At 44.1% G+C, this 11,983-nt stretch overlaps 1 protein-coding gene across 1 annotated transcript; it reads right to left on the bottom strand.

Moving 5' to 3' along the window:
• Nucleotides 1–3,296: 3,296 nt before the first annotated feature.
• ZNF396 (zinc finger protein 396) lies at nucleotides 3,297–7,650 on the bottom strand. The gene is made up of 3 exons (XM_030810570.1): nucleotides 7,590–7,650; nucleotides 3,879–4,367; nucleotides 3,297–3,603 (listed from the first exon to the last, which is right to left on the bottom strand). Exons 2-3 carry the CDS (start codon nucleotides 4,293–4,295, stop codon nucleotides 3,388–3,390), a joined length of 633 nt encoding a protein of 210 aa, XP_030666430.1. The 5' UTR covers nucleotides 4,296–4,367; nucleotides 7,590–7,650; the 3' UTR covers nucleotides 3,297–3,387.
• Nucleotides 7,651–11,983: the final 4,333 nt, after the last annotated feature.

Raw genomic sequence — 11,983 nt, 5'->3', positions numbered from 1 at the left:
GAAGCATTGTCATCAGCAGTTAAGGGCTTCCTCTTCCAGTTAAGCTGTGGTACATTTCTCCATCACACACTGTACTTGTCAACACTTGTGGTACATCAGGCTTGTTTGACAATTTTGTTCATCTCCCTTTTTTCTTTATATTAAGATGATCATCCACCTTACAGAAGCACCCATAGAATAATATTGTTATGAAAACGTTCCTTATGTTTAGCCGACTCCTTGTAGACAGGCAGTCATTTTCATGTTTCCATTGACTTATTTCCAAATTACATTGCAAAGGAGATTTTTTTTTCCAACATGGGAAATTAACTTGATATCAATAGTATGGAGGCTCTCGTGTGCTTTCATAAAAGATTAAGGCCCTTTATTTATCTGCCTCCTGAAAGTGACCTGGGACACTTCAGCCTAGTCTTGAAGTACGAATTCTTTTGGGCCTCTGCAATCATATGTTCATATTTTGAATCTGGTAACAGAAGACAAAATAGGAATTTATTTTTATTTTTATTTATTTATTTTTTTTAGAGACTGAGTCTTGCTCTGTCCGAGGGGTTCAAGCAATTTTCCTGCCTCAGCCTCCCTAGTAGCTGGGATTACAGGTGCACGCTGCCATGCCTGGCTAATTTTTGAATTTTAGTAGAGACGGGGTTTCGCCGTGTTGTCCAGGCTGGTCTTGAACTCCTGAGTTCAGGCAATCTGCCTGCCTGGGCCTCCCAAAGTGCTAGTATTACAGGCATGAGCCACCGCACCCAGCCAGGAATTTTTTTTGAGTGCTTTAATTTTTGGTCTTTAGAATTCTAGTGCTCAAGTCATGAAATGGAGGAGAATGTCTATTTTTACACAGGGTAACTCACACATTCCTTCTCAATGAGGGAAAAAACACACTTGTCTAAAAAGATATATACTAGTTCATTATGTGTGTTAATAATGAAAATAGTAGAACATTGAGAATGCCTTTTCAAGGGCTGCATAGGGATGGAAATCTGAATTAAGCTTTGGAATTGCAAACATCAGAATTGAGACCGCATTGATAAGCAGAAAAGCAAATAATGCTGACATGAGATCTTCAACCTTCTCTCCTGTGGCTTTCATGATTCTTGAAAGGAGACTGGTGCTTACTAAGACCACTGCTTTATACTAAGGAGCATTTGCACCTTGTGTCTTCCCTTGTGCTGAAATAGCTCTGAGTAAATGCTTTGATTCCCTCATGCTACTTAAGCCCTTCCCAATTCCTTGTTAATAACACACCCCATAGTTTCTGTGCCGTGTTCTCTTTCTTGCTGCAGCAAACTAAATAAACCTAATTTAAAAAATACATAAAAATCAAATCAAATCAAATGGGTCTAAATAGTTATTACAAAAGGAATTTAAAATTATTTCTTGTATTTATTCACAAATATGGTGTCTCAGTCCATTTTCTGTTGCTTAGAATAGAATACCTGAACTTGAGTAATTTATTTATAAAAAGAATTTATGTCTTATAGTTATGGAGGTTGAGAAGTCCAGGGTGGAGGGGTGCATCTGGTCAGAGCCTTCTTGCTGGTGGAGACCCTCTGAAGAGTCCTGAGGCAGTGAAGGGCATTTCATGGTGAGGGGGCTGAGCATGCTAATATGCTAACTCAGCCTTTTCTTCCTCTTCTTACCAGTTCTCCTATGATAACCAATTAGCTCATTAGTCCACGAATGAGTTAATCCATTTATGAGGGCAGGGGTGATAATCCAATTACCTCTCAAAGGCCTCACTTCTCAATACTGCCACACTTGGGATTAAGTTTCAACATAAGTTTTGGAGGAGACAAATATTCAAACCATAGCATATGGCATACTCATTTATTATTACTACTTTAAGTGGAAATCATTTTATAAATGGTAAGGATTCTGTCTCAAATTCATTTTTGATAGTTTATATTCCAAAGTGACCTCAATGATTAGTCATTACTATCAAAATCCTCGCATCAATTAGTACTTTACAGTACTGAGACCAAGATCATCTCCCAGAAGCTTTGATAAGACATGACTCAGTACCACAGAAGTCATGTTGTGGCCTTAAGAAATGGTTTTATTATTCTATCAAATGATTCTGGTTCTCTCTGCCTTGTACTGTAAGATCCTGGACCCATTGCACTCTGTTTCAAATTTCTACGAATCTTAAAAAAAATGTAGGAAACGCCTCCATGAGGACATTCACAGGTAAGATGTGGTTCTTGCCACACCTGGCTTTGAGGTTGATCACTTCTGTAGTCACCACCACACCAAGCTACTGAGGCTGGGATGGTCTCCCTCCCTTTCCTGGTGGAAAATACTTTTTTGTGAAAAGACTTTCACTTTTGTAAGTAAACCAAGACAATTTCTAGACTGGAGGTATTATGTGTCCCAGTATAAGCCTTCAGAGAGCCAGTACTTGCTAAGTTAGGGTGAACAATGTTTTCTAAATCTCTTTATAAATTACTGTATTTACTTTGTGTAGTTTCTTATAAAAATTCCCTTGGAAAAACTCTAACCTTGCTTAGCTATCAGCCACTCCTGAACTATGGAAGCAGTGCTGGAGGGAGGAAAGGAGATGCCCCCAAGTAGGATTTCCCTCTTAATCTCTGGCTCCTATTTTATCCAGGATGATCATCTAGAAGGAGGGTCTCTGCTCAAATGTTGCTTCATCAGAGAGGCCTTTCTACCACTCTATATAATAAGATCCTATCCCACTATTCTGTTTAAAGTAGCATGGCCCTTTTATCAAATGAAATTTTACATTGAGTTCCAATATATAAAACAGATGAAAACGCAGCTACTCTGTCTGAAGCAGGAGCAGTCACAGCCTACAAGGCCTCTAACTCAGCCTTATTTCCACTTCTTACCTTCCCTCTAACCCCCTTATTCTTTGTTTTGTTTTTATTTTTTCCCCATAGCACTTATTTGTTTAGTATCTGCAATGGAAGAATAGATTGCTACACAGCTATTCTGGAGCACTTATAGAAAGCAATGCAAATAGCAGTTGAGGCCAGTTGAAGATGTGAGGGAGTAGAGAAGTGTATTCAAAGCACGTATGAGAGCAAAGTTATCTTAGCAGCAATATAGGCGATTCTGCTACTATATCCTACCAGTAACTGAGCAGTTATATAGGAAATGATGATGAGGATCAGTGGTCTCTGGGCTGTGTACCTTGGGGTCCCACAGAAAGGCCTCAAGGGCTGCCTGAGGATAAAAGGGCTACTTTAAAAAGGCATGAAAACCCTGATGGAGATGTCAGGGATTTAAAATCTGAAGATTTTATAAGAATCTCTGAAAAAGAAGCAAGAACAAAATACTGAAAATCTTCATTTAGTAGGACAAATAACAGAAGTTCCCACAGTAAGAAGGAGATGAGAGGGGGAGATTTGAGGCCTCTTGCATAAATCAGCTGAGATGTGTGTGGTGAGCAGAGGGCCCCCACACCTTCCACCATGAACTGAATCCTGCCCCCTCACCATGTGGTCTTAAGGACTGAAGCTCCCATGATGCTCCCTGGAGCTGCTTCTTCACAGGCATGAGCTGGCTACTTGGCAATTCCTCAGTGATTTCTGAAGGTGCTAGCTTCTCTGCAATCATGTCCTTCCTTTGTCCAAAAAAGATCTAAAAACAGGAATAATTGAGGCTGAACAACACCATCAGATTGGGACTTGAGGATAAAATAACAGAGAAGAAACTATGCAGAAAGTATGATGGACACAGGAAAAGGGAGGGAAAAAGTAGAGCCACCTTCTATTTGCTGGGACACCCATTAGTACTTTCACCCCTATACATCCAGTTGTGCTGAGTGGGAATACAGTTTGAGAGCTCTACTCCCAATGATGTGCCAGCGCTCTTGACTCAGCCTGGGGGTTCATCTCCACAGGCATCCTTCTTACCTGCTGTGGTCCATCAAGCTCTCTCTCCACATCCTCCAGCATAGTCACAGTCTCCTCTCCATTCTCTGGATGATGCTTCTGCACCCAGGCCTGAAGCTCTTTTGGGAGGATGGCCAGGAACCGCTCCAGCACCAGCAGCTCCAGGATCTGCTCCTTGGTGTGCACCTCCGGCCTCAGCCAGAGATGACAAAGTTCCCGGAGCTGGCTCAGAGCCTCCGAGGGCCTAGGTGAATCCTGGTAGCCAAACTGCCTGAACTGCTGGTGGAGAGTCTCTGGGCTATAGCTGCTGCTCCAGTGGAGGCTAGAGTCCGGATCACAGGTCTGCTCTTCCTCTTCCATCTTCACTGTCAGAATCCCATTACACTCCTCTGAAGTTTTTGTTAGGAGTGATGATGACTTTCCCAATTTTGCAGACATTTTGACAGGCAAATAGCTCAGTACTGTTAGGCTTTAATACTCAAGGAGGTGAAGCTCTCGTGATGGACACTCCTTAAATATGATTAAAGAAACAAGTGGAAAGAAGACAAAAAACAAATGCTTCTTAGAACAAAACCATTAAGATTAGAAACATAAGACTGTATAGGAAATACTGACCTTAGTCTTAACAGAAACCATGCTTTTATTTATTTATTTATTTTTGAGACGGAGTCTTGCTCTGTTGCCCAGGCTGGAGTGTAGTGTTGTGATCTCGGCTCACTGCGACCTCTGCCTCCTGGGTTCAAGTGATTCTTGTGCTTCAGCGTCCTAAGTAGCTGGGACTACAGGTACCTGCCACCACTCCTGGCTAATTTTTGTATTTTCAGTAGAGACAGGGTTTCACCATGTTGGCCAGGCTAGTCTTGAACTCCTGACCTCGGATGATCCACCCGCCTTGGCCTCCTGAAGTGCTGGGATTACAGGCTTGAGCCACCACGCCTGGCCCAGAAACCATGCTTTTGAAGAATACTTCTTTAAGAGAACCAAACAGCTAAGACTCATTAATTTATATGCATAAGTGATTCACAATTCATTCTGAAAACCATGCCCACAAGGCTACTGAATATTACAATAAAAGATGAGCCAGGATTGCATAGAAGCTCCCAGATAATGGAAATAAGGGAAGCCTGAGAAATGCTCTAACTCTGAAGCTAGTTCAAAGAGCCAATCAGTTTTTAGTGTGCTGCAAAGAGCTCAAAGAAATAGTCTCATGAGGGAAGTACTTTTGTGTGACTTTTTTCAGCTTTTACTGTTAAAACATTACTTTGACATTAAAGGAACCATTAAAAAAAAAAAACAAAAAAAACCCAATCAGCTGGGCACTGTGCTCATGCCTGAAATCCTAGCACTTTGGGAAGCCGAGGTGGGAGCTGGGAGGATCACCTGAGCCCAGGAGTTTGGGACCAGCCTGTGCAACATAGTGGGACCCCATCTCTACCCCATAAAAAAAAAAAAAAAAAAGAAAAACAAAAAAGGCAATCACATTCCTTCATCTGAATGTATTTCCATTTTTTTCATATTCATATTATTTACTTATTTTAAAATACTTAGGTTGCTTCTAATTTCACTATTATAATTAATGCTGGGAGGCACATCTTTATGAATATACTATTTTTCTCCTTTCAAGCATGTCCCAAGGCCTCTGCTTGTTGAGGATCAAAGGAGAATAGCAAATTGTCTTGCTATGTATTATCAAAATATTGCACAAAGACTGTATCAATTCACAATACCATCACAATCATAGTGACTTGTAAGGGCAACGATTTCTTCAAGTATTATTAGCTCATTAGCAATAAAGGGGGGGGCACGGCACTTTTCTTTGTATCATTTTACTGTTAAGTATCTATCACCAGTAACTAATCGCATTTTGTTGTTGTTTTGTTTTGTTTTGTTTGAGATGGAGTCTGGCCCTGTTGCCCAGGCTGTAGTACAGTGGCGGGATCTTGGCTCACTGCAACCTCTGCCTTCAGGGTTCAAGCGATTCTCCTGCCTCAGCCTCCCAAGTAGCTGGGATTACAGATGTGTACCACCACATCCGGCTAATTTTTTTTTGGGACGGAGTCTCACATTGTCGCCCAGGCTGGAGTGCGGTGGCACGATCTCGGCTCACTGCAAGCTCCGCCTCCCAGGTTCATGCCATTCTCCTGCCTCAGCCTCCCGAGTAGCTGGGACTACAGGCACCTGCCACCACGCCCGGCTAATTTTTTTTTTTGTATTTTTAGTAGAGACGGGGTTTCACCGTGTTAGCCAGGATGGTCTCGATCTCCTGACCTCGTGATCCGCCCGTCTCGGCCTCCCAAAGTGCTGGGATTACAGGCGTGAGCCACCCCGGCTAATTTTTATAATTTTAGTAGAGACGGGGTTTCACCATGTTGGCCAGGCTGGTCTTGAACTCCTGACCTCAGGTGATCCATCTGCCTCGGCCTCCCAAAATGCTGTGAGTACAGGCGTGAGGCACTGCACCCGGCCTAATCACATTTTTTAAATTGGGCAGGAGGTGTATGATAGTGTTTGTACAACTTCAGCAAATAATGACTACTTTAAAAATCTTACGTGCGCCTCCATCTTCCCTCGTTAGGTATCCTGCCATTTGATTTATTTTCTCACTTCACCAAGTATTGTTCTAGGCCCTGTATAAAGCCTGTGAGTTCATAAAGCTTGTTACCAAATAAATGATACAACTTCACACAATGATGTGCTATGAAACAAACAACAGCAGACACACATATTAATAGAATTTACTATGTGCCAACCACTGTTTTGAACACCTTAGTAAAAATAAACAAAGGTTAAATCCTCATAAAAGCCCTAGATTATTTTTACCCCCATGTTGTAGACGGGGAAGCAGTCACAGCAAAGCCAGGTATAATGGCCAAGGGCAAAGCTGGGGTCTGAATCCAGGGCGTCCACACTTATCCATGGTGCTGTGTGGTTAAGAGGCTATAGGCAGCAGGGGCCCCTGTGGTGACCCCTGCGCGTCATCAGGCAGCCGCGCTCCCAGATGAAGCGGGGCCAGAAGAGTCTGGGGAACAGGACCCGAGAGGTGGGAAGGGTTGAGGTCACTGGTTTGGAGCCGTCAGGTGCCCTAAGGGATATATGAGGGACCCCGGGGCTAAAGCAGCCTCTGGAAGAGAGTGGCCGCCCTGTTACTTCAGCACCAAGGGCAGAATCTGTGCTAAACTTGAGGGGGGAAGGAACCCCCGATACCGCACGACGGCCAGAAAGAACGGGGTCCCTGACGGGGAGGCTTCGGTCAAAGCCTGGGACGCAGGGGTCTTTCCGCAGGGGACGCTGCTCTCGGCTCCACCCTGCTGTGGCGGGCCGGCTCCGGGAGGGCTGGCTTCCAACCGTCTCCGGACCTTCCGTGCCCACCGCGCCGCGCCGCGCGCCTCCCAGGCTGAGAACCGCCGGGGCGAAGCGGCAGGTAGCGCGTGGGGCCGACGGGGCAGCGTGTGGCGCCGGCAAGGGGCGCTGGTTCAGCCGGGAGGGCAGGCGCCGGGGTTCCGCCGGGGAAGGACGAGGGGAAGGGGTGCGCAGACTCACTGGCAGGCAGCGAGGTGGGGCAACGGGGGAGAGGGGCCTGGGGATCTGGGACGGTGTAAGGGTGCTGCACTGGTGCGCGGTGGGAGTGGTAGCGCCGAGTCCGCGGCCGCCTCTCCGCGTCCCCCTTCCAACGCCCGGGAGACACCGGTTCTGACCGCAGCCTGGGGGCCCTAAAGAAGCCTTGGGTCTCACCTCCCGACGCAGTCGGGGGAGAAACCGGGGAATTGCCCGCTGCGCAACAGCTTCCGGTTCTGGTGGTGGATGGGGGCGGGGCCCGGAACGCGGGGACGTTGCCATGGAGACGAGCCGCCGCGGCCGCGCACTTGGGACAGGGAAAGAGAACTGGGAGGCTCGACCGGTGGGAATCCAGCTGCTCTGTTCAGTGTTGCGTTCAATAAACTGGCATTGTTGCTTCGGAAAGTGCTTTTGCTTACATTATTCATTTACTGCGATAACTCAGTAAGGTTATTCCCATTTTACAGAAAATAAACTCAAATGTCCTGTGACTTGCCAAGGATTACAGAGAGGGGCTAATGCTGTGCCGTCTACCGCTGAGTACAATCCCTAATACTACTCCCTCTCCCGAAGTGGTTACACTCCAAGTACTGACGTTTTAAGGGACAAGTTTGGCATCCGCAACCCCCATGCTTTCACGGGAGAACACAATGGCCCTTGAAAAAGTGAGAACTGACCCACATAAAATTTGTCACAATACATACACATATATTTCCTCAGATAATCTTAACCGCAATTGAAAAATAAGTTTGAGGCCGGGCACGGTGGCTCATGCCTGTAATCCCAGCACTTTGGGAGGTCGAGATGGGCAGATCACATGAGCCAAGGAGTTCGAGACCAGCCTGGCCAACATGGCTAAACCACATCTCTACAAAAAATACAAAAATTAGCCGAATGTAGAGACGCACGCCTGTAGTCCCCGCTTCTTGGGAGGCTGAGGGGTGAGGATCATCTGAATCTGGGGAGCTGGAGACTGCAGTGAGCCATGATTGCACCTCTGCACTCCAGTCTGGGCTGCAAAGTGAGACCGTCTCAAAAAAATAAAAAATAAAAATAAATTTGAGCCTAAATGCACCACAGCCCCACCTCGTGACTTCCTCCTCTAGCCCCTTTCCCTAGGGACTCCTGGAAAATGTACTTGTACTCGTAACTGAGGCATTAGGGAGAGGACGGAGATGCTTGAAAAGCACTTGCTAATTAACAAACTACAATAACAAAAAATCCCTTTTGGTATGACGTCCCCCCAAAAGTATGTTAGTACTGGAATCTGAAGTGAAGAAAGAAGAGGCTGGTTTACTCAGTCTATGACGCTAGGGGTCTAGGGAGAGGTTTGGATCCCAATTACAGTACAATAAAACTAAGTTTGAAGAAATTCTTGCTTCAAACAAGGGGCTTTCAGAGGGTAAGACTTGTTGCTGAGTCAGCTGCCAACACAAATAGCAAACAGCCCAAAAGTGCAGGTGGGAATGTGTTTCTGGCGCTGGTGGATAGGGTAGGTTAAATGACTCCCATCAGTGGAGAATTTGAAACGAGGGCAAGGCTTGGCAGTGGCACAAAGTCACAGGAGACAATTGAAGGAGAATATGAACGACAGTCAAAAGCTTCAAGGAGAAGGAGGAACTGTGGGATGTGGCAAGAGGTCAGGGATGATGAATTCATGGGTATGGTCCACCAAACAGCCAGATATCAGAGGCCAAAGTTAAAAACAACAACAACAAAAAAGGGAGCAGACATAAAAGATTGATTAGAAAAGTTTCACAGTCACGTAGGTAGAGCAAGAACAGGTTTTTGTTTGCTGTTTTAATTTTTTTTAAATGTTTGGGGGTAAAGTGAAAAGAAATTAGCAGGAATAAGGTCCCAGTAGAGTGAGCACCTACTATATACCAGTTGTATGGTAAACACTGGGAATTCAATGGTAAAATACAGATTCTTGCCCTTTAGGGGCTGATAGACTAATTAAAGAGAAAGATGAATAATTTGACTTTTCTAAACAATGTGACCACATTCTGATGGAGGCAACTGCAGGATACTATAAAAGCACAAAGAAAGGGAGGTCCTGGAGAGAGACTGGGATTGGAGTTGATGGAGAAAGCTGGTGTTGATACATTTGAGACTGAGGTACCAGTGTGGGATGTTGTTTAGATTTGCTGGATTAAAGGACAGCAGGATGAGGGGCTGAGGATGAGGCTGAAGAGGCAAACAGCAGCCTAGTTTTAAAGGGTTTGACAGGCCAAGTAAAGGGCTATGAACTAAGGTTTTAAGCAGAAACTTGAATTAGTGGCATGCACACATCTGCGATTCAGGTAGGGCTCTCTGATAGCAACACGAAGGATAGATTTGAAGGGAGGCAAAACTCAAGACAGGGTTACCAGCTCTGAAGCTGTTGCAAAGATTCAGGCTGCAGCTGGTGAAAGTCTGAACTAGCACAGAGGGGACAAGAATGGAGGCAGATTCTGGAAACACTTGGGAGGCTGGTGCTTGCTTAGATGGAAGACTGACAGATGATTGGGTACATAATGTGTCATTCAGGGAAGTTAAACAACAGAGTATGTTTGACAATGGCTTATGTGGACATTTGAGGGGAGTTTTGGGTAGACTGGATCAGAAGCTGAATGGGATGCTATCATCAATAACTGCACATAATTGGATATTTTGTGTGATCATGTGAAAATAAATATCAAACATGCTTTATATCTGAATGGTTCCCTTATATAGGTATATAAAGATCTCTATGACTTTTATGAACCATTTCTAAGGCAATCATTCTACAATGACACTATAGAGACATTTATTTCTCAACTTTCTACTCTTCTTCACCACTCCCTTCATCCCAACATATTTGCTCTCCACCTGGGTAGAAGCTTTTAGGGGCATGGATCTGTGTCTGTCTAAACACATAACCCTAGTTTTCTTTGACCAGAGGTGCATGAAGCAGATGTATTATACACAGCTGCCATGTTTCTATAGGATAAAGAATTAGAAAGTTAAGAAATTTAGGTTGGCTCAAGCATGGTGGCTCATGCCTGTAATCCTAGCACTTTGGGAGATCGAGGTAAGAGGATTGCCTGAGCCCAGGAGTTCGAGACTAGCCTGGACAACATGGCAAACCCCATCTCCACAAAAAAATACCAAAAATTAGCTGGGCATAATGGCATGCACTTTTAGTCTCAGCTTCTTGGGAGGCTGAGATGGGAGAATCACTTGAGCCCAGGAAGTCAAGGCTGCAGTAAGCCACGATCATTCCACCGCACTCCAACTCGGGCAACAGAATGAGACCCTGTCTCAAAAAAAAAAAAAGAAAAGAAACTTAGGTTTATAAACACTGTATGTTCTCATTTATAAGTGAGAGCTAAACACTGAGTACACATGGACACAAAGAGGGGAATAATAGACACTAGGGCCTACTTGAGTGGGAGGAGGGGGGATTTCAGAAACTACCCACTATGCCTATTGCCTGGGTGATGAAATAATATGTACACCAAACCCCCATTCAATTAATCTGTATAACAAGCCTCCACATGTACCCCTGAAACTGAAATAAAACATTAACAAAAATAAAAACTTTAAAATTAAAAAGAAAAATTTAGATTGAGCAATAAAAAGCAATTTGCCTACAATGGAACTATGGTTTCCAAGCAAGTGGTGGATGGGGTGTATGTGTAGGAGTCCAAGTGTGGGTACACAGTTGTCAACCTGAAATAATAAAAGGGTCAGAATCCAGTTTTAAAGAGTTTATTCAAGCAAAAAGCTGGGAATAGCCATTCCGGGACACATAGACTCCAGAGAAATGGGATCAGTGCTCCAAAGTTAAAAGTTAAATCTTGCTAATATAGGAAGAAGACAAAGAAATTTATCAGGATTACAACATTTTCTATACAAGCCTGGCTTAATAGTTTCAACAAATTAATTAGTTATAGTTTGTTTTCTTTTCCATACAGCTTGTTTTCTTTATAGTTGGTTTTCATTTGGTTTCCAATTTAAAAGAGTATATTTAACATTCTATCTTAAGGCAATGTGATAGTCAAGAAGTCTGTGTGTGAGAAAGGTAAGAGAAAGGTGAATCTATAATAAAGGCCAACAGTGGAGAGGGAAGGGGTCTTCCCTTTGGCCACATATAACATTTTACAAAACAATGCAGGTAAGGGAAAAGTCTTCATCTGTAACCAGAGAAACGGAAGGTTATAGTCCCTAGTTTATAGGTGCCTATCATGTGACTCAGGATCAGTAATAACATTCCTCCAAGTCCTAAAATAATTTAGAGTTCCAGCAGCTCAGATTTCGAATGACTCTTTTTCACACAGTGAACAGATATGAGAGTTTGTGTGAGGGAACTAGGGGAGCTATCTCTCCCTTGGTGGAAGTTGTGAATAAAGTATCAAGCTGGGAAAACAAGGAAGTGTATTGGTCTGTTTTCACGCTGCTGATAAAGACATACCTGAGACTGGCAATTTACAAAAGAAAGAGGTTTAGTTGGACTTACAGTTCCACATGGCTGGGGAGGCCTCACAATCATGGCAGAAGGCAAAGAGGAGCAAGTCATATCTTACGTGGGTGGCAGCAGGCAAGAAAAA

The sequence above is a fragment of the Nomascus leucogenys genome, chromosome 4 (genome assembly GCF_006542625.1).
Source record: "Nomascus leucogenys isolate Asia chromosome 4, Asia_NLE_v1, whole genome shotgun sequence".
NCBI classification, from domain to species: domain Eukaryota; kingdom Metazoa; phylum Chordata; class Mammalia; order Primates; family Hylobatidae; genus Nomascus; species Nomascus leucogenys.
The sequence above is the reverse complement of the archived record's forward strand: the minus strand, read 5'-3'. Positions and strand labels throughout refer to the sequence as shown.

What these genes read in the sequence shown, in the direction of transcription:
- ZNF396 (XM_030810570.1), bottom strand. Translation starts at nt 4,295, where the DNA reads ATGTCTGCAAAATTGGGAAAGTCATCATCACTCCTAACAAAAACTTCA. An exon ending in AGCTTGATGGACCACAGCAG is followed by an intron (nt 3,604 to 3,878) that starts GTAAGAAGGATG and finishes TCCTGTTTTTAG; the next exon opens with ATCTTTTTTGGACAAAGGAA.